Source organism: Typha latifolia, chromosome 7, assembly GCF_019914945.1.
Source record: "Typha latifolia isolate L0001 chromosome 7, TyphaL0001v2, whole genome shotgun sequence".
Lineage (NCBI taxonomy): Eukaryota > Viridiplantae > Streptophyta > Magnoliopsida > Poales > Typhaceae > Typha > Typha latifolia.
In genome coordinates, this window is record NC_133092.1 from 13,858,256 (window position 1) to 13,876,894 (window position 18,639).

Consider the following 18,639-nt stretch of genomic DNA (forward strand, 5'->3'; position numbering starts at 1 on the left):
TTATTGCGATTAATGATATTTATATGAAAAAAAAGACAATCAAAGCAACCACAACTGCTTCAAATCAAATGATGAATAAAGCATTGCGTCATCACATTATAAACTCCAACTTCATCAACTTTGTAGAGGAATAATTTGTCATTGTAGAATAATTTCTATATTAATACCACCACCTATGATATAAATGTTACTTGGGCAATGAGCAAAACCCAAAAGAGTATTACTTCTCTAACTTCAAACCATTCCAAGGTGTTAATTTAATCTTCTTACCAACTATATAAGAGTATACCCATTTGGAAGTCTCATGAGGAAGACTTTTAGAATGCATATTATAAGTTCTTGTCAAGAATGAACTTTTCTTTTCTATTCTTTTGGGGGTGATGAAAGAATCCAAACAGTCGTACAGACAATGCGAGAATATCTTATTAAAAACTTTTGGTAAGTCACTTTCTCTACCCCTGGTTGTTGATTACTTCCAGAGATATATAAATCTTAGCCTAAAAATATTTAATTGGTAAACTCCTCAATATGTCATCAAACAATTCAAAATAATTCATTCTCTCTTATCAAAAGAAATTGGATGTTTCTTAGTCAATGGCTTGGATGGCGAGAGAAATCTTTTTAACTTTATTTGATCCTATCTAATGTAAGTGACGTGGCAATATTTGTATTTATTTTATTGTAAAAATTACTTGGTCTCTCTGAGACCCAGACTCGAGAATACAAGTTGGAAGAGATAAAACTATCTTTCTGCCGAGTTCCGCTATTAGAGCCTATTAACGACACCGACTTCAGAATCCCCATCCGGAAGCTATTTGAAGTATCCCTTTGGCGGAAGTCGGCAATGCTTATTAAGATGTGTGGGCCGCCAGTTGAGCTAACATGCCGACTTCAACGTGAAGAAATGCGTGAACTCGTAGATTATTCATGGCCAACTATTTCTGATACATTATAGGCATTTAAGCTTATATCATTTTAGACTCTATTGAATAATTGAGACCAATTTTTTCTCATAGAAATAAATATGAAATGAGCCCAGAAGGAAAAAATAAAAAGAGAGAAATTATACAAAAGGAGAGACCATTTCTTTTGAAGAACTTAAGAAAAATATTCTACATTTTATCTTTCTTATTATTATTATTATTATTCAAACTATATATATATATTTGTTATCAACTCTGCATTTTGCTTAAAAATGTCTCGAAAGTACTCTACCATTAGATTTTAGGCAGTGGGTTACCATATAACTTATTTAAAATAATCATAGATACAAAAATATATTTTAGTAGTTTTTTTTAAATTTTTTAAAAATTAATAGAATATTTTCTATTCGGTTAATTGTTATTATAATTGAATTAATTTAGAATATTTTTGAGATATTAAAAATAAAATATAGAGATAAAATGATATATATCTATATAGTAAGCTGTGACTAAAAATAAAATTAAAAGGTGGGATCTTTTTAACTTTTACATTTTTAAAAGATAACTAAACCTAGTTCTGCTATCACCAATTTTTGCTAATCTCCTGTTAATTATGTAAAACCTTCCAAATATTCTATCAGTTAATTATCTGTTTGATTTTTTATTAAAAAATATTTTTATGGATAACAAATATTAGATAGTTGGGAGAGTCAAATATCAAAACAATTAAATGAGTGGATTTGTGTGGAGATTGGTAATAGTTCACAAGTCTAAGATGTAATAAATTTTCTTTTATTTATTTATTTATTATTATGTTGGCATTTTTGTCACAAGAAGGGAGACATCGTAACTCGTGGTACACAGACAGCTGGAATGATAGAAATATACTAATTTTACGATTCTCCGCGGAGCAGCATATACTATTATGCTCACTATAACTAACTCACACTGCTTCAGGCACGCCCTCCCTCTCCCCAATACTTATACCTCGCAGAACGTCCTCTGCTTCCACAAAATTCCACCATTTCCGATCTCCAAAAGAAAGAGGAGACGGAGATCTCGAAACCCTATACCGAGAGAGAGAGAGAGAGAGAGAGAGAGAGAGAGAGGAATGGCGCAGGTGTTCTGCATCGGGACCGCGGATACCAAGCTAGAGGAGCTCCGGTTCCTTGCGGATCGCGTTAGATCCGATCTCAGAAATTTCGCCATAGGATCTTCCTTCAAGGTAGGCCGAAGATATCTCTTTATTGATCTCTGATGTTTTCCATCGATAATCCTGCGTGGATCTGAGTTACTCGTTTCGGTTTCTTGACGAGAAGTATTTGATCGGAGATCTCTATGTAGAATCTCTCCTAATTAGCATTTATAATCATTTCTTTGAAGTCTACAATGGAAAACGGAAGCTAATGCTTGTCTGGAAGTCCATACTTTGAAACATCTTCGGTTCTTCTGTTTTCAATTGGTAATGCTGCGTCTGATCTGAGTTTTATGATGGAGGATTCAAGACCTGATTGTAATCTTGAATGCTCTGTTACGCCTTTTGGCTTCTTGATGAGAAGTCTTTCAATCGGAGATTGCCTGCCTCGGCTACTTGGCGTTTGGAATGATTTCATTGAAGTCTACAGTGGAAAAGGAAAACTAACCCTCGTCTGGGAGTCGAATGATAATTCTACGTGTGATCTAATCAGGATTTCTGTGAAGATCTGGTCTAATCAGGATTTGGGACAAAATTTCATTGAAGCCTAAAGTCCTCCCGTTCATTCATGGATTGGAGAAGAGGTGTAATTTATTGTTATAAGTTGCAACAAATAGTTGAATTAGTGTGCATGTTCCAAATTCATGTGTGTGTGCGCGTGCGTGCGTACGTTACTTTTTATACCAGTGGAGTGAGACCATTGCCTTGTCATTTGAAACCTTTCCAAGAAAATTTTAGTTGATTAGAAAATGTTGGCACAATTAAAAGGTTTGGTCATATCTCATTAGAATAATTATTTGATGTTAAGTCAAAACTCGGGATATTGGTTTGACCAAGGCAACTTCAATGGAAGAAAGGGAAAAGTGCCCAGAAATCTACAAGGCTGAGTACATATAGTAAAATGAGAATGCCTGATTCGTTAGTAACTATAGATGCTCCTTCTTCTGTGAAATAACTTACGTGGCTTCCTCAAAACCTAAAAGAGTTTAGGTGAAAGGGAAGCTTATGAATATTTTATGTAAAGACTGACATTTACTTAAGGTGCATGAAAATAATTAAAAGTAATGGATTCAGGCAGGCAGCTGCACATGGACACAAAAGAGAGACTAATATAACGATAAGGTTGTTTGCAGCATTGAACTTAGTGCTGTCGCATAAGTATTCTATGTTCTCAAGTCTGACATAAGTTAATTATCCATTTAGTCATTTGGATAATATTCTATACTTTTACTAACAAAACTAACCAACCTTGCACTGTACTGTTCAATTCTTTCTCTATTTGCATTTTCTTACTGAACTTTTAGGAGAGGTGTACAACATACTTATATTGCAAATACACCATAGTACTACTGAGTACTGATGCTATACAGTATACATCTTAGAAATTTTTTTCAGAATATCTTCTTGCGAGTTGCCATAGAAAATGAAATAAGGCAAGATATCTACTAAATTAATTCTTAACAGATTTTTTTTATGATGGTAGTGTGAATTATATTGCTGTATTTCTGTTCTGATGACTGTTTAGGTGACATGCAGATTTTTTTTTCTTTTCCTGGAAATTGCAGGTACAAGTTAGTGTAGTTGATGTTTCCACAAGTAAGAAGAAAGTACCAAGTATAGAAGAAGTTCCTTTTATTACAAGGGAGTCAGTTCTTTCTTGCTATCCGGGTATGGAAGAGTATTCTTCTTTTGAGCTTCCAGATGACAGAGGTGAAGCTATTTCTATCATGTGCAAGGCTCTTGAATGTTTTCTGAAAAGAGTTTATGAAGATGGTCTCCTTGTGGGAGCTATAGGTCTTGGAGGAAGTGGGGGAACTTCATTAATTTCTCCTGCACTAAGATCTCTTCCTCTAGGAGTGCCTAAGCTAATTGTATCGACTGTGGCTAGCGGTCAAACAGAACCTTATATCGGGACATCTGATTTAACATTGTTTGCTTCCGTTGTTGACATATGCGGGATCAACAATGTTAGCAGGGTTGTATTGTCTAATGCTGCAGCAGCTACTGCTGGAATGGTAATTGGAAAATTGGCAGCCGATGATTCCAGTGAGATGACAATGAAACCAACTGTTGGCATAACAATGTTTGGAGTCACAACTCCTTGCGTAAATTCCGTGAAAGAAAGACTGATGCAAGAAGGGTATGAGGTGCTTGTTTTTCATGCCACTGGTGTTGGTGGCAAAGCTATGGAAGACCTTGTCAGAGGGGGTTTTATACAGGTATACAACTCTTGAGCTCATGCTACCTTCAAGGGATGCTCCTTCTTTAAACAAGAAAAACATTATTATTTCCAATGAGTGGTACTCTCCGATTTTTTTTATCAACCTATCACAATTGTCTTTCTTTACTGCTATCTTCTGCCTAAATCTTAAATTCTTTTTCACCTGTCAATTTGTTTATTGGCTCAGTCAACAAGAATTGTCATGATTCTTTTACTGTTGGCAAAACTAGCTCCTAACCTTTTTATTCTGGCCATTTCCTCATTCTAACTGTTTACTCTTCCTCTGGGTGGATATAGGGTGTATTGGATATAACAACCACAGAGGTTGCCGATCATATAGTTGGTGGTGTCATGGCCTGTGATACAACACGATTTGATGCAATTACAGAGAACAGGGTTCCTTTAGTTCTTAGTGTGGGAGCCTTGGATATGGTAAACTTTGGAGCTCGAAATACAATACCTTCTATCTTTGAACACAGAAAGATTCATATACACAATGAGCAGGTTAGATGTCAGTATTTCCGTTCCTTTAGATCACGTGACTCGTTAAATTATATCATGTTTCATCTTTTATGCGCAGCTTGTTGCATTGTTTACTGATGGTTGAGATGTCTGTATTCTGTCATTGTAAAAGCTTGTTTGGACCTTACTACTGTTCTTTAATAATTTAAATATGTTATTCTTCTGGAGGGGAAAGTGGAAAATGCATATATACAGCAAATTTGCTTGACACGGGAACAGGGAAAAGATGGCTACAGACTAAACATACAGGCCATGGATTCAATCTATACGATTTAATATATGAGAATAGCATTAATTATTACAACTAGAGACCTTGCAGCTTGGCCTTTAGGGCATCACTCCTGTATTTTGTATACAGTGAATCTAGTACATTCATAATATCCTTTAGTTTCTCTTTCTCATACTTATCTATTCCATTTTCTTTTCACTTGTATCCACGACAAATGTTTAACTTAACAGTTGGGTAAAAAGTAACAATGAGCTACAACAGCTTTCTTAATTCATCCTTGGACTAAAGGGGCCTTTTACTTTTCAGAGATTATGCTAGTTTTCTTTATTTTTTGGGTTTTGTGTGTGTATGTCAGCAGAGAGAATGCTAGAAGGCATCATAAAGTGGAAATGACCAAGATCTTGCAGGTTTCACTGATGCGAACTACTGCAGAAGAGAACAAGAAATTTGCTTGGTTTATTGCTGAGAAAATGAATAAATCTTCTTCAAGAATTAGTATTTGTCTGCCGCAGAAGGGTATCTCTGCCCTCGATGCTCCTGGAAAGCCATTTTATGATCCAGAGACAACATCTATTTTGATAGACGAATTGGACAAACGTATAGAGAAAAATGAAGACCGGCAGGTTTTCAACTTTTCATTGATAACATGATTTTATTTGCTTAAATTTTGTGATAATATTTTTTTACATATCATCATAAAGTAAGATATTTTCTTAATAGGTGAAGGTATTCCCGTACCATATTAATGATCCAGAATTTGCAGACGCACTGGTGAACTCATTCTTGAAGATGAATGTCAATATCTCGAAAAGTACAGTTACTCGACAAAGTGCTGTTATTGCACGTAAGCCTACTCTAAATGTGGAAGACACTGTTACAGGGCGAAATATTTCAGATGATAGAGCCATTTGGCGAACTCCCGTGGAATTTCCTGATGCAAGACCAGGTTTTTACATATTTTGCTCTATTATGATATGCTGCACGCTGCACTTTTTGCTCCTCGTAGGTGATATTGTTGTGAAATCAGAAATTATGCTAAACTATTGTCTGATGGTTGATCTTTAAAAACTCTTAATAGGTGTTCATGGGCAACTTTTACTTGTGTTCTCTTTCTCTATTTGCCTGCATTGAGGAAGCTGGTGGCTACTGGGGAATTGTGGATATTCCCATGACTAATATTCTAATTTTACATGACAATGCTCACACTAAATGCAGATTTAGCAGGTTCTGGATTCATCTTTTTTTGACTTCTAGGCATAAAGGCAGTTAAAGTAATACCTGGAGGTTCCATACTACTGCTTTGAAATAAGTAGCCATGTGAAATCTTCTGAAGCAAGTTTTTAAAATTACCAGCATTAAAGATGATTGGAGCACAGTGGATCAAACAATTGATTTTGATCAAGTGAGACTAATGGAAATTTGTTATGCATGCAGATACTTCTTATAGGGGACTTCCAGAAAATACAAAAGTAATTATCATAGAAAGAGACTACTAACTATCATAACCAACTAGATAAAAATCTTCCAATACATTTCACTCCCTCTTCAAAATTCTCAAGGATTGGTAACAGTCAAAACATATCAGTTGCATTGTAAGATGATTTGTATGCTTTAAGTGATCTAGAGTATATCCAAATTTGGATGGCCAGCAAATCAGGTCACCTAAAGAAGAAAAACTAAGCAAATCACTGAACTGATGTTCCACTACTTATCATTCTTTTTTTTTTTGCTTCCTCATATAACTTGTGCTCACTGAGGTATTGTTAAAAATTCGAGAGTTTCATGTGATCTTACATATATAGTAGTTTCCTTCTTAGTGCCCCACCATGGTTCTTGACATTTCTAAATAATCATCAAACTGATGATAAAGTCAACGTTGGATAATGTCTTACAAAATACAAAGGCTAAATAATCTGTCAGAGGATTTGCTTTTACAACTAGACGTGAATGTGTAGTGAGCTACATAGAGGAAGCCTCCTAACAATTCAGGCCTGTGTGGATGTGTTCCATGATTGCTCTTTAAGATGAAATTCTGGACATGATACTATCATTACAGTGCCCTCTTCAACATTTTCAATAGTTTTAGGATTAGATTAGAGAGAAATCATTGAATTCTAGACATGCCAAAATATTTTCCGCAACATATCATCTAGTTATGCAGTGAAAATATTCAAACATCTTAAGACAAGAATTGATGTAACATATTCCAATATATGCTATCCTGATCACAGGTTGCTTGGCATATGGCATATCATGGATCTGTGCCATATCGTATTGTACTCTGCCATGCAGTACCAGTAACTTGCCAATACATACTTGATGGGAGAATAAATGGCATGTTGGACCATATGGTTGCATCAGAAGTGCCATCATGATAGAAAAATCTGTACCTGAATTTCTGCCCCTAGAACTTTGGCTTATGTACATGTGTACCAGCAGTTATAACCTTGAATTAGGCTTGTAAAAATCGATGAGAGGAAGGTAAAATGCTTAGTAACTTATTTGTGTATGCTTCTCTTTTGGGCATAAATGGGACTATCAAACCACCTTGTATTTCAGTATTACAGGATAAGCTTACAGATTGCAAGAGGATGACAGAACCAATTGAAGCTTGCTGGTATGCACGTAAATTGGCACGGACCAATTAATGAACCAGCTGATACTTTAAGCTGCAGAAGCAGAAAAAGTTGAATGGGACAGACAGCAATTGATACATAGCTATGAGTCTATGACCATGAATATATGTGATTATCTTTTGCCGTTATGAGATAAAACCTTTTGTTCTCTTGATTTCTGTACTGTTCAATCAACTAATTTAGATATTACTGGAGACCACGAAAACAAATGATTTTGATCCCACAATTCTTGGGTAATTTGAGTGATATTTCATTTTAATTGATTGCTTGCTTTTTTATGAAGGATATGCAAACAAGGTGATCATGTGTTGTCTCAACTCTTAAAGCTGTAACATCTCATCATTTTAACTTGTGGTTATATAGTAACCATTTCTGACTTTCTATAATCATCCTTACAGAAACTCTGCAAAGAACAAGAACAATATTACATCAACTGAAGGAACAGATAGTTCAAGGTGTACCTATTATTGGCGCAGGTGCCGGAACAGGCATATCTGCAAAATTTGAAGAGGCTGGTGGTGTTGACCTAATAGTCTTGTATAATTCAGGTCGATTTAGAATGGCAGGAAGGGGTTCATTGGCAGGGTTGTTGCCATTTGCAGATGCAAATGCAGTTGTACTTGAGATGGCCAATGAAGTTTTGCCAGTGAGTTCTCTTATTTATCACAAAACCAAGATATAATAGACAAAGTAACATAGTATTCCACTGGATGGATTAACTTTCCACTATTGAATGAGCATGTTTAGGTTGTAAAAGGAGTACCTGTTCTTGCTGGAGTATGTGCTACTGATCCATTCCGACGGATGGATTACTTTCTAAAGCAGCTAGAAGCAACTGGATTTGCTGGAGTGCAGAACTTTCCAACAGTTGGACTTTTTGACGGTACCTTCCGGCAAAACTTGGAAGAAACAGGAATGGGCTACAAGTAGGTCTTCCAATTCATGAGATTGTGATGCTTTTTTTAATATATCACCATTAAGTAGTCTTCTACACATTAGTGAGATGCATTAGCCATTTTTTATTATTTTAACAAATTGATCGATTTATTTATTTCTGTTCACCTAAATTCTTCTCAAATCTGCAACATATTTCTATGTATGACAGATATTTAGTGTTAATGACATTTATAATAGCTTTCACGTTTCATTTTGTGACCCAAAGTACTTAATGTTTTTGGTCCTTGCTAGCTTGGAGGTTGAGATGATCTGCAAAGCTCATAATTTAGGCTTCCTGACAACTCCATATGCTTTCAATCAAGATGAAGCCATTGCGATGGCTAAGGCTGGTGCTAATGTTATAGTGGCACATATGGGTCTAACAACATCAGGATCCATTGGTGCAACAACTTCTGTCACTTTGGATGACAGTGTTGTTCGTGTTCAAGCCATTGCTGATGCTGCGGTTGGAGTCAATCCTAATATAATTATACTCTGCCATGGAGGTACTTAGCTTACCATATTGTTCCTGAAGCTTCCTCTTCTACTAAGATTTTGGTTTCAGCTCGTTGATGGTTCTTCTTTTAGCAATTTGGTTCTCACAGACTTGGGTAATATGAAAGGATAACTGAAATCGTGTACAGTAGGTATGTAGGAAAATCTGGCAGAAAAGTAAATATACAGTAGGTATTAGGAAAATCTGGCAAAACCTCCTGTAATACCGACATCTCATAATTAGACTACAAGTTTATTTTGATAGTTTAGACAATCTCACTTCCATATAGTTTGACATACATTGGGCATGATAGTAATTGTTAGCACCTCCCACTTTACGAGCTAGAATTTGTGTCGAACTATCCATATCAAAGTATTAAAGAGTGATCCTGAGATATAAACCTGCTCAAGATGTGATCCATTTAAATTATTATGTCTTTAGTATGATGAGTGATTATATATTCTTTTTTGTTAACTTTGAAGATAGAAAAGAGAACTTAAAGCTGCATCTTTGGAAGACAAAAAAATCTACACTTAAATATTGAAGGAACTGGCTATAATGTGTAATTTTTGTTAGAAATCATGCCATGAGAATATGCTCGTGTTAACAACTGAAAAGAACTTTGTAGAAAAAAAATTTAAAAACAAAAAACAAGGTCTGGCGAATACACAAATTAAGAGCTCTTTTATTGCCGTATTTGGATAGTGTTATTCTCTTACAAATTTACCATTTCAACTAAATTGATGGGGTAAATATTGTTCTTCCTAGGTCCTATATCAGGTCCCAGAGAAGCTGAGTTCATTTTGAAGAGTACCAAAGGAGTTCATGGGTTCTATGGTGCATCAAGCATGGAGAGGCTACCTGTTGAGCAAGCCATTACAAACACTGTCAAGCAGTATAAATGCATTTCCATTAAAAGAGATTGAAATCGAGAGGTGTGATTCAATTTCTTTGCTTGATGGCTTTTATCAGTATCTACATTTTCTCGGATGCTATAATTTGTGATATTCGCCAGGAAATTTTTACCACTTCAGTCATCGCGTACATCTTTACCTGGAGTTACAAACTAAGAGCTTTTGAGGTAAATATAATGTTGAAAAGTTATCCCTTCACTCTGACAGGCTTTTGTTAAATCCTTTTCATATATGGAACTCTGCAATTTCACAAAATACTTAATAAACAGAGAGAAATATCTCAAATATTTGCCCGTCAAAAGTATCAGCTTATATAACGCCTGACTCAACTTGATACATATCGAATTGGAAATCCATTACAAGCTCAAACTAAACAAGAGCCAGAACTTCCAGCAAATTTTAGATGAAAAAGAAAATGAATTCCATGCAGAAAAATGAGCAACATGAAATATAAAACCAAAAAAAAAAAAAAAAAAGATATGCCCTGATCCACTGTCCCCTCAAAACTAAGAATTTTTTGTTTTTATGAGCCGTAGCTTCTGGTTCTGAAACTTCATTAACCTTGGTTGCATCAGCAGTACCTATTACAAAAAATAAAAAAAAATGTCAAAGACTTTGGAGAAGAATAAACTATCAAATTGTTTCAAATAATATTATTATTTAAATATTAACAGAGAAAGCAACTTGATATGGCTTCATCTATTTATACTAAAGTGTTCTGAGACTCTGGATCCAAACCCAAGCACCCCAAAAATTGGTGCAATATAGTAAATGACTTGTAGAATTAGGATAGAAGAATTCTCCCCTGTGCAGAGATGGTTTGCATTATGGTAAGCAGTAAAAATGTTTTTTTGAGAAGTTACCTCTGTGGCAGCGGGATCTGCAAATGCAGTAGAGAAGCTCTCCTCTGTGGATTCTGAGAAAGCTCAATCTACAGTGCCATTTTCATCTCTATCTTGAGGTGAGGATCATATCCAACAAGTTTAAAATCAGCCGCCACAAAAGAATCTATATCTTTCTTCAAAGGATTAATCTTCAAAATCTGCATATAAAATTCTAAGTAAGATTTGCAGTATAAGGCTAAGCAAAAGGTTATAATTTATAAATAGCATCGGACCGGACATTCTTGCTAACTTGCTGTGTTTTTGAACAATGAATTTACAGTCACTCACAGGGAATGGTTTAGGATGCTTCTGGAGTTGCTCCTCCAAAGGCCTAACATGCGTTCTATAGACATGAGCATCTCCTATAACATGGACAAAATCTCCTGGAGAAAGATCTGCATATAGAGAGGAACCTCAATAAGATAAAAGATATGTAATGGCCAGCTGCTGAACAGATGCTTCTACTGCACAACAGCAAGCAGCAAGATTCAACAGACTACTCCATACCAAACGTTACTTAAAGTTTGCATTGCAATTTGCAACAGGTCAGATGTAAGAAGAGCAATAATTTCATAGTGAACTTTATGCCATGGTATGCTTACCCTTTGGATCTTAAAGGTTTGCTATTATTAATTTATCAATTTGGTGTGCTCAATACCTTGATATTTGGTCTCTCTCTACTTGTTCTCTAATTAATCAACTAGAGATATTCCATTTGCATCACCAAAGTTCTAAAACTAAATCTAAAATTGCTTCTTAGTGGCTTATATGAGCCACTAAAATAACCAGATGTAATTTGTATCAAATAGAGCATGCAATGCATAGTGAGTTCTTTTTATCTATATATGTGTTTGTATGTGTGTGTCAGGATTATACCAAAATGTGAGCACAAATTCCCATGAAACGGTCGAGTAGTCAGCTCAGTGAGAATGGACATAAAATTAATTTGAATCATATAGAGCATGTGATGACACAAATATTCCATGAATGTGTTCAGTAAGTAGCTAACTGAAAATGGACATATAAGTTCAACGTGATCTGTACATCTAGAAGATTAAAGAATCAGATGGCATACCACAGACTTGAGCAATCATGCATGTCAATAGTGAATAGGATGCAATATTGAATGGCACACCAAGACCCATGTCTGCAGAACGCTGGTACATTTGGCATGACAGTTCTCCATTCTCCACATAAAACTGGCAAATAAATAATTTTCACAAAAAAGAGAAGTTCTATTAGATAATTTAGTAACAAAAAAACAACAATAAACAACAGAATAGGCAATACTGTTAAGAAAAAAATTTGCAACATTTAAGATAGGTGCCACATGTAAATACTGAGTTACGTATTCAAACTTTAATCCACATAATACCTTGAAATTTTCCTTATTTTCTGGTCCAAATAAATATGGATCCCAAGAAAAATAAATAAAACTTAAAATGAAAAATAAATTAAAAAACCACTCAGTAAAAATCCCATTATCTGATTGGAAAATTTTCAAGTAACACTATTTTTTAAATCGCTCAAAGATGGGGCCATTGGTCACAAAATCACTAAACCTAGGGTGCTATTTGAAAATTTCCCTAATAATAATAAGTATGAAGGTATTGAGTACTTAGTTGATACTGCAGGAGAATGCATAACACTCCTAGATATCACAAAACCAGTTGTCTTCTAAAATCTTCAATAGCTTGGCACTTGGCAAAAACAAGGAACTTCAGGATGGAAACTTCAACTAATCAAAAGCATAGATCCTACATCTTATGCTAGAGATAGCTTAAGCTCTAGTTTATAACTGCTAAGATATTCATATAAAAAGAACACTCAAATAATTGAAATTTCTGCTGATGTGCTAACTTGTGCAAACATGTGACAAGGGGGAAGAGCCATCTTCTTGAGATCAGAAGGATTCCAAGCGGAAAGAATGATGCGACGATCATCTGGATTATTCTTTATCTTGTCAACTACGTCCAACAACTGATCGAAACCTTTCCCAGTATAGTCAGCATGCATGTCAATATACCTGTGAAACATGTGACCTTGTTTAAGAAACCTGTTAAGAGCAAAATACTGCTAGTGCCTAAAATTATTACACTTACTCAGCGCCGAAGTGTCTCCACTGAAATCCATATATTGGACCCAAATCACCTTCTTTCCTATATGCTAAGCCAACACTGAGAAGGAGATTCATTGACAATCAGACAACAGATCAGATGGTAATCAGATGATCAATTAATTTCTAAGCAAAGATGTCAGGTGAGAGGCACGCCTGTCAAGGTATTCTCTTGAAGCATTGCCATCCCATATATGTATGCCCTTTTCCTGCAAAACCTGTTGAAGAAAAATGAGAACTGGAGATGCCATTTTAGCAAGAAAAACAAGTTAACAAACTGAACCAGTTGAACAAGTTGAATTGATAAAAATGACACTCATAAACCAGAAAAGAAACCAAAGAAATTTTTCTGCAAACTTGCAAAGCTAATTTCACCAAGACTCGTCGTTCTACCTAGCAGAATCAAAATGCAACGAAAAACTAATCCAGACATCAGGTCCCTAGAGCCAGGTTTTGAAAGGATCAAGCATCATGATGCTGAAAATTTTCAGATGATTATGCCTTCTGTTAGCAAGTATTTATTGATTATCTGATATTCATTATAGAATGAATTATACTAATTTTAATATGTAAACCAGCCATAAGGCTAAGATAGTTAAGAATAGAAAGCCCCATAAAATAAGCACATAGTAGAGTGGTATCATGGTGGTTTGGGATTCATTCACACTAAGGATAGATTTTATAGGGAGGTTGAGATTCATTCACAGTAGAAAGATAGCACACTTAATCTATCATGTGCTGACATATCACACATCATAAAGAGACAAAAGGTTTTAAATTATTAGAATTGGGGCTCTCGTTTAAAATCAAGCAAGAATAGGAGCAACTGAAATTAGGCAGAGTAATTCTTACTATTTCTGCTTCAAATACTCTGGCACACCATCACTTTAGGTAGAAATATGCACAAGCATTTGCTTGTATCAACATAGAATTCTCTGATAATCAGCATAAAAAGAAACCAGGAGGGTGGAATACACTTCCATCAGAATAAGAAAAGTTATTCCTATTAAATGAGATGATTGCTAGAGACCTATCTAAAATAACTCCCCACATACTGCACTCCACCTTACTCCCAATAAAAGCCAGGGCCCACATGTAATTGGCAGTGGTTAACTTGAGCAACAAGTAATGAGGGTTGGAACTGGAAATAATCATTTCAATTTCAGTGAAGCTGAATAAAAGTTACAATTAACTTAGCATTATCTAATGGGGACTACATTTTCTAAGATACAATCACAAAATATGCGGTGAATCCTTAATATACGTTTCCTAGAATAATTGCTTTACTGGAGATTATCAAGCTCCCATCAGAAAATGAAGCAAATTCTAGCCAAAACATCCCAGTAATTCAAGAAAATGATTATGAAAAATTATTATCCAAGTTCCAAATGTATTTGTAGAAATTAGTATAGTAACAGGAGACGAGAAAAAATTTGAACCAAATATTCGACAACTTATTTACGCTGCAGTACCTTTGCATTGGTCGATCCACTGATGAACCATAAGAGTTCTTCAACAACACCACGCCAAAATACCCTCTGGAAGAACAACCACATGCTGATTCTCAATTCCAAGAACCAGTGCAAGCAAGTTGAGAAAAAGAAAAGGGATACTGATGCTACATCTATCATAAAAATGGTTGCAGATGGCACCGATCAGAAGCATTGTAAGGCTCATACCGCCTACGCTCAAATATGAGGTTCTTGAGAACATCTCAAGGCTTATTTGAGAGGGTTACAAGAATAGATAAATCATACAGAATCTCAGTAAAGTGCATGTTGAAAATCATATAATGCCAATCCAGAAATGAAAAAACATTAAAATTTCACAAATATCTTTAGCCAATGGAAAGAAAGGGACAGACAGACCTAACACTTGCATAACTTTGTTTTGTGTAGATTATCCCTATTGCTATAGATAGCTCAATGACTTGTCAAATTTTTCACAAGTACTATGGAGCTGGAGAAACTAGTCATTAGAAGTAAAAGATTATTATATAAAACATAACGTAAACATAAAGAGCTGGATAGTTTATGCATTTCCTCTGCTTCTCTATCTCCAGCTTAAGATGTTTACTCCATGCACAGTAAACCATTGGAAAGAAAGTTTCTTTGAGCATAAACATTCAATTATAGAATTATAAGCCATCAAAACAAAGCAACAGGAAAAAATTTACAGAAATATCTCTGTTTTACAATGTTCTTTTTTTCAGACAAGTAGGTATTAATGCAACAGCCCAGTCCTCTCTTTTTTTCTGAAAAGGAGTTCATGATCATTCTAAATTCATAGAAAGAGCATTCTGTTTCACAATTAGGCTGGAGACTTGGAATATTGATTGTACATTTTTTTTTACTGAATAGGAACTTGAACAAAGAAAGTACCTTGGTTGTAAGCAATGGAAATGACTTCCGCAAGTTAAATCGCATCTGCAACGTATGCAGTCAAAAATTAAGATACAAGTCTAATTTCTCTGTAAGAGAAGACACAGAAGAGAAAAAAAGGTTCAAGAGGATATACCTGGCAACCAAACTTCGATATTGTTCCAGTTCCTGTTCTGTCATTCTTATGAGCACCATTTGCTAATATGTCTTGGACAAGTCTCAGATACATATATTCCCCATGTCTCTCAAATAACATTCTAGGAAGAAATGAGAATTGCTCAACCTCAAACTTATCCTTGTCTAAATTGACCTCAGTTGCTTCCCAATCATTTGAAACATGAAGCTCATTTGTTGAACTTCGCACTCGGACATATGTCATAAAAGAATATCTAATGTCGTTCTCTACCAATGGCATGGATGAATACCATGGCTGGAACACTGTATAATCAACTGGGGGCATAAAAGTGTCACACTCAACGTTCGTATCTATCTCTGTAAGATGAATGGCATCACATCCAGGTGCATTAAGAGCTTCCCTGTAGTAAAAATTGCAAATAAACCTGACCAGTAAATAAACTGACAATTTTACAAGAAATGCCGACCAGAAACTCACCTAAATACCTGGCCGCCTCCTATAACAAACACTTTATCAATTGACAAGCAGTAAGGGGTTGACGCTAGCAGCTCTAAGGCAGAATTCATACTACCACAGATAACAACACTCTCCAGTGTTGCAATATCAAAACTTCCAGAACGAGTCAGAACAACATTCAAACGGCCAGACAACGGCCGGTACTGAAGAGGAATACTTTCCCATGTTTTCCTACCCATGATAACTGCGTTCTTCTTCGCAGGATCCGAGGTAGTCATCGTGACCTCCTTAAAAAATTTGAGGTCCGATGGCAGCTTCCAGGGCAACTTCCCATCCTTCCCAATACCCAGATCTCGAGTAGCAGCAACAACAACTTGATAGGTCCTTTGAGGATCATGTTGTGAACTACCATTTGTGGAGTTGGGAGAAATGGCGGAAGCCATAAATGGAGAACTCCGCAAGTAACTATATTTTATAACTTTGGTCAGTTTTTTGCTATCTGGATGACGCCTCTGGAGCCCAAAAATGGAGATCTTACTTTTGTTAAATAAACTAAGAACCTAAATTTGAAAAGATATCAAATTGGTGAGGTAAATGAGAGAATCATTCGAACCATTATACTCAACCTTGCCAAGAAATGCAGTTGAACTTGAAAAACAGAATTTTCAACTTATTAGATAAGACTACATACATGGAACAAAGATTGGAGCACCATACTTGCTAATTTGCCCATGTAAAAAAAAATTAAAATGTTACATTTTTCTACATGTTTCTAAAATTCACTATGAAGGAGTTCATGCATATATGAACATATTCTTTCAATATGATTTTGATTGTTCACATTGTTGCTCATAGCATTAACTGTATCCTTGACAATAATCAAGAAATAATATAATTTGCTACCCATCAACAAAAGATTGCATCATCAAAGTTTCTATTTATTTGCTCCATTGATCATAAGATGATGAAAAATCATCTTTATGATTTTACTTCCTTTTCTGAGTAGGTTGACTATGCAAGCTAAGACAAGAAATTATCTCCAGCTAAATATTGTGCTATATATTTTGAGCATTAAGGATTCGAGTACATTTCAAGAACAATGCAGCCAAAAGACCATTATCAAGATGGTACAAAGCAAAATAATCAGAGAATCACAAGACACTATGATCACATGCATATGATTTGCATAAGTTTTATTTGGATAAGTAAGCTATTGTATAGATGACAAGAATAATAGATGAATAACAAGGCCAACAAATCCACATACAAATGTACCACAATAAATGATCCTTGAAACAACTAAGTTGCTCAAATAGCAAGCAAAACCAGGCAAGTATACAACAGAATTACATTTCAAAAGTATCATCAAAGATGGCTACCCTACATAGACAAGAGATTATGCAAAAAAAAGGTAGAATTGTCAAACTTACAGTTGTGGTAGCCAGTGGTGCTCTTCTGAAATAGGATAATTTATTCTTTCATTTTTTTTCTTTCTTCCTAACACTTCCCAGTATCACAAAGCACCCCTTGTTTTCAAAGATAGGAGAGTGCGTTAGACACATCTGATTTGATGCTCAGAAGCAAAGAACAGAATGCAAAAGGACGAATTTCAGTTAAAATTAAACAATGTAAATATATTCCTCCACAAAATATCCATAAACCCACAAATTTACACCGGAATTTTGAAATCTTGTTTCCTCTGCTAAAGATAAACAAATTTCAGATTCTTCAGCTTATTTTTCTCTACATCAATCAAAAGATCAGCTAATGAAAAAAGAATTTGGGAACAAACACGTAACAAGAAGCCATCTGTTCGACCAAACTTCCATGCATTCCTCAAGCCATACATAGAAACCGAAAAACAGAAATAGAGATCAAAATATTATTGCCGTCCTAAAAATATCTAATCAGATCATTCATCTAAATAATCATGAACTGAAGAGAAATACACATCAAAGCTTTAATTCCTACCAAAAGACATCTAATCCATCGAACCTATAAAGGAATCAAGCACTATAGCAACGAGAAAATCTGGAAGATTTCGTACCTGAATTGGAGCCAAAACGAGAAGCAGCACAAACTAAACCCTAAACTGACTGGTATTAGAGTTTCCAAACCCAAGCCCTAGAGAGAAAGGAGACGAGAAAATCCCTTCAACTTCTTTTTCTCTCTAATTAATACGAGAGAAAGGAGACGAGAAAATCCCTTCAACTTCTTTTTCTCTCTAATTAATACGCGAGAGAGAGAGAGAGAGAGAGAGAGAGAGAGAGAGAGAGAGAGAGAGAGAGGAGGGAAGAATAATTGAACCCCAAAAGAAAAGCGGAAAACCCCAGGAAAGCCAAAATGCCAAAGAGCTCGCGGCAAAATGCCGCCGGGGAGCTCCTTATTTATAGGGATTTTTGGTGGACGAATTTACTAAATTGCCCCCTATCTTGTTGTGGCTCGGCGGGTCATCCCAAGAATCAAGCGGATGTTGGAACGTGGACTATAAGAATCGTGTTAGTATTAACAAAAATAAAATTCGAAAAGCAAGAAATATAGAGATAAATTTTCGTAACCCATTTATTTATTAAAAAAAAAAGTAGTCATCCATT

The 18,639-nt window shown here is 35.4% G+C and overlaps 2 protein-coding genes across 4 annotated transcripts; one reads left to right on the forward strand and one right to left on the reverse strand.

The window, feature by feature from the left end:
- Positions 1 to 1,901: 1,901 nt before the first annotated feature.
- Positions 1,902 to 11,611, forward strand: LOC140791948 (toMV susceptible protein tm-1(GCR26)). Of its 2 annotated transcripts, none has more exons than XM_073142679.1 (11): positions 1,902 to 2,148; positions 3,684 to 4,337; positions 4,637 to 4,843; positions 5,498 to 5,713; positions 5,811 to 6,036; positions 8,125 to 8,372; positions 8,474 to 8,652; positions 8,915 to 9,168; positions 9,927 to 10,093; positions 10,174 to 10,239; positions 11,237 to 11,611. In XM_073142679.1, exons 1-9 carry the CDS (start codon positions 2,035 to 2,037, stop codon positions 10,082 to 10,084), a joined length of 2,256 nt encoding a protein of 751 aa, XP_072998780.1. In that variant the 5' UTR covers positions 1,902 to 2,034; the 3' UTR covers positions 10,085 to 10,093; positions 10,174 to 10,239; positions 11,237 to 11,611. The 2 variants fall into 2 exon arrangements, with proteins under 2 accessions (XP_072998780.1, XP_072998779.1); XM_073142678.1 differs by lacking the exon at positions 1,902 to 2,148 and adding an exon at positions 2,612 to 2,702.
- LOC140791949 (bifunctional dihydrofolate reductase-thymidylate synthase-like) lies at positions 10,331 to 18,407 on the reverse strand. 2 transcript variants are annotated; one of them, XM_073142681.1, is made up of 13 exons: positions 18,093 to 18,407; positions 17,476 to 17,571; positions 16,067 to 16,510; positions 15,590 to 15,989; positions 15,454 to 15,498; positions 14,545 to 14,610; positions 13,229 to 13,290; positions 13,059 to 13,133; positions 12,817 to 12,982; positions 12,032 to 12,155; positions 11,245 to 11,351; positions 10,936 to 11,114; positions 10,331 to 10,653 (listed from the first exon to the last, which is right to left on the reverse strand). In XM_073142681.1, the coding sequence occupies exons 3-12, from the start codon at positions 16,486 to 16,488 to the stop codon at positions 11,004 to 11,006; spliced, it is 1,578 nt and encodes a 525-aa protein (XP_072998782.1). In that variant the 5' UTR covers positions 16,489 to 16,510; positions 17,476 to 17,571; positions 18,093 to 18,407; the 3' UTR covers positions 10,331 to 10,653; positions 10,936 to 11,003. The 2 variants fall into 2 exon arrangements, with proteins under 2 accessions (XP_072998782.1, XP_072998781.1); XM_073142680.1 differs by having other exon boundaries at positions 16,067 to 16,605.
- Between the last annotated feature and the right edge of the window lie 232 nt (positions 18,408 to 18,639).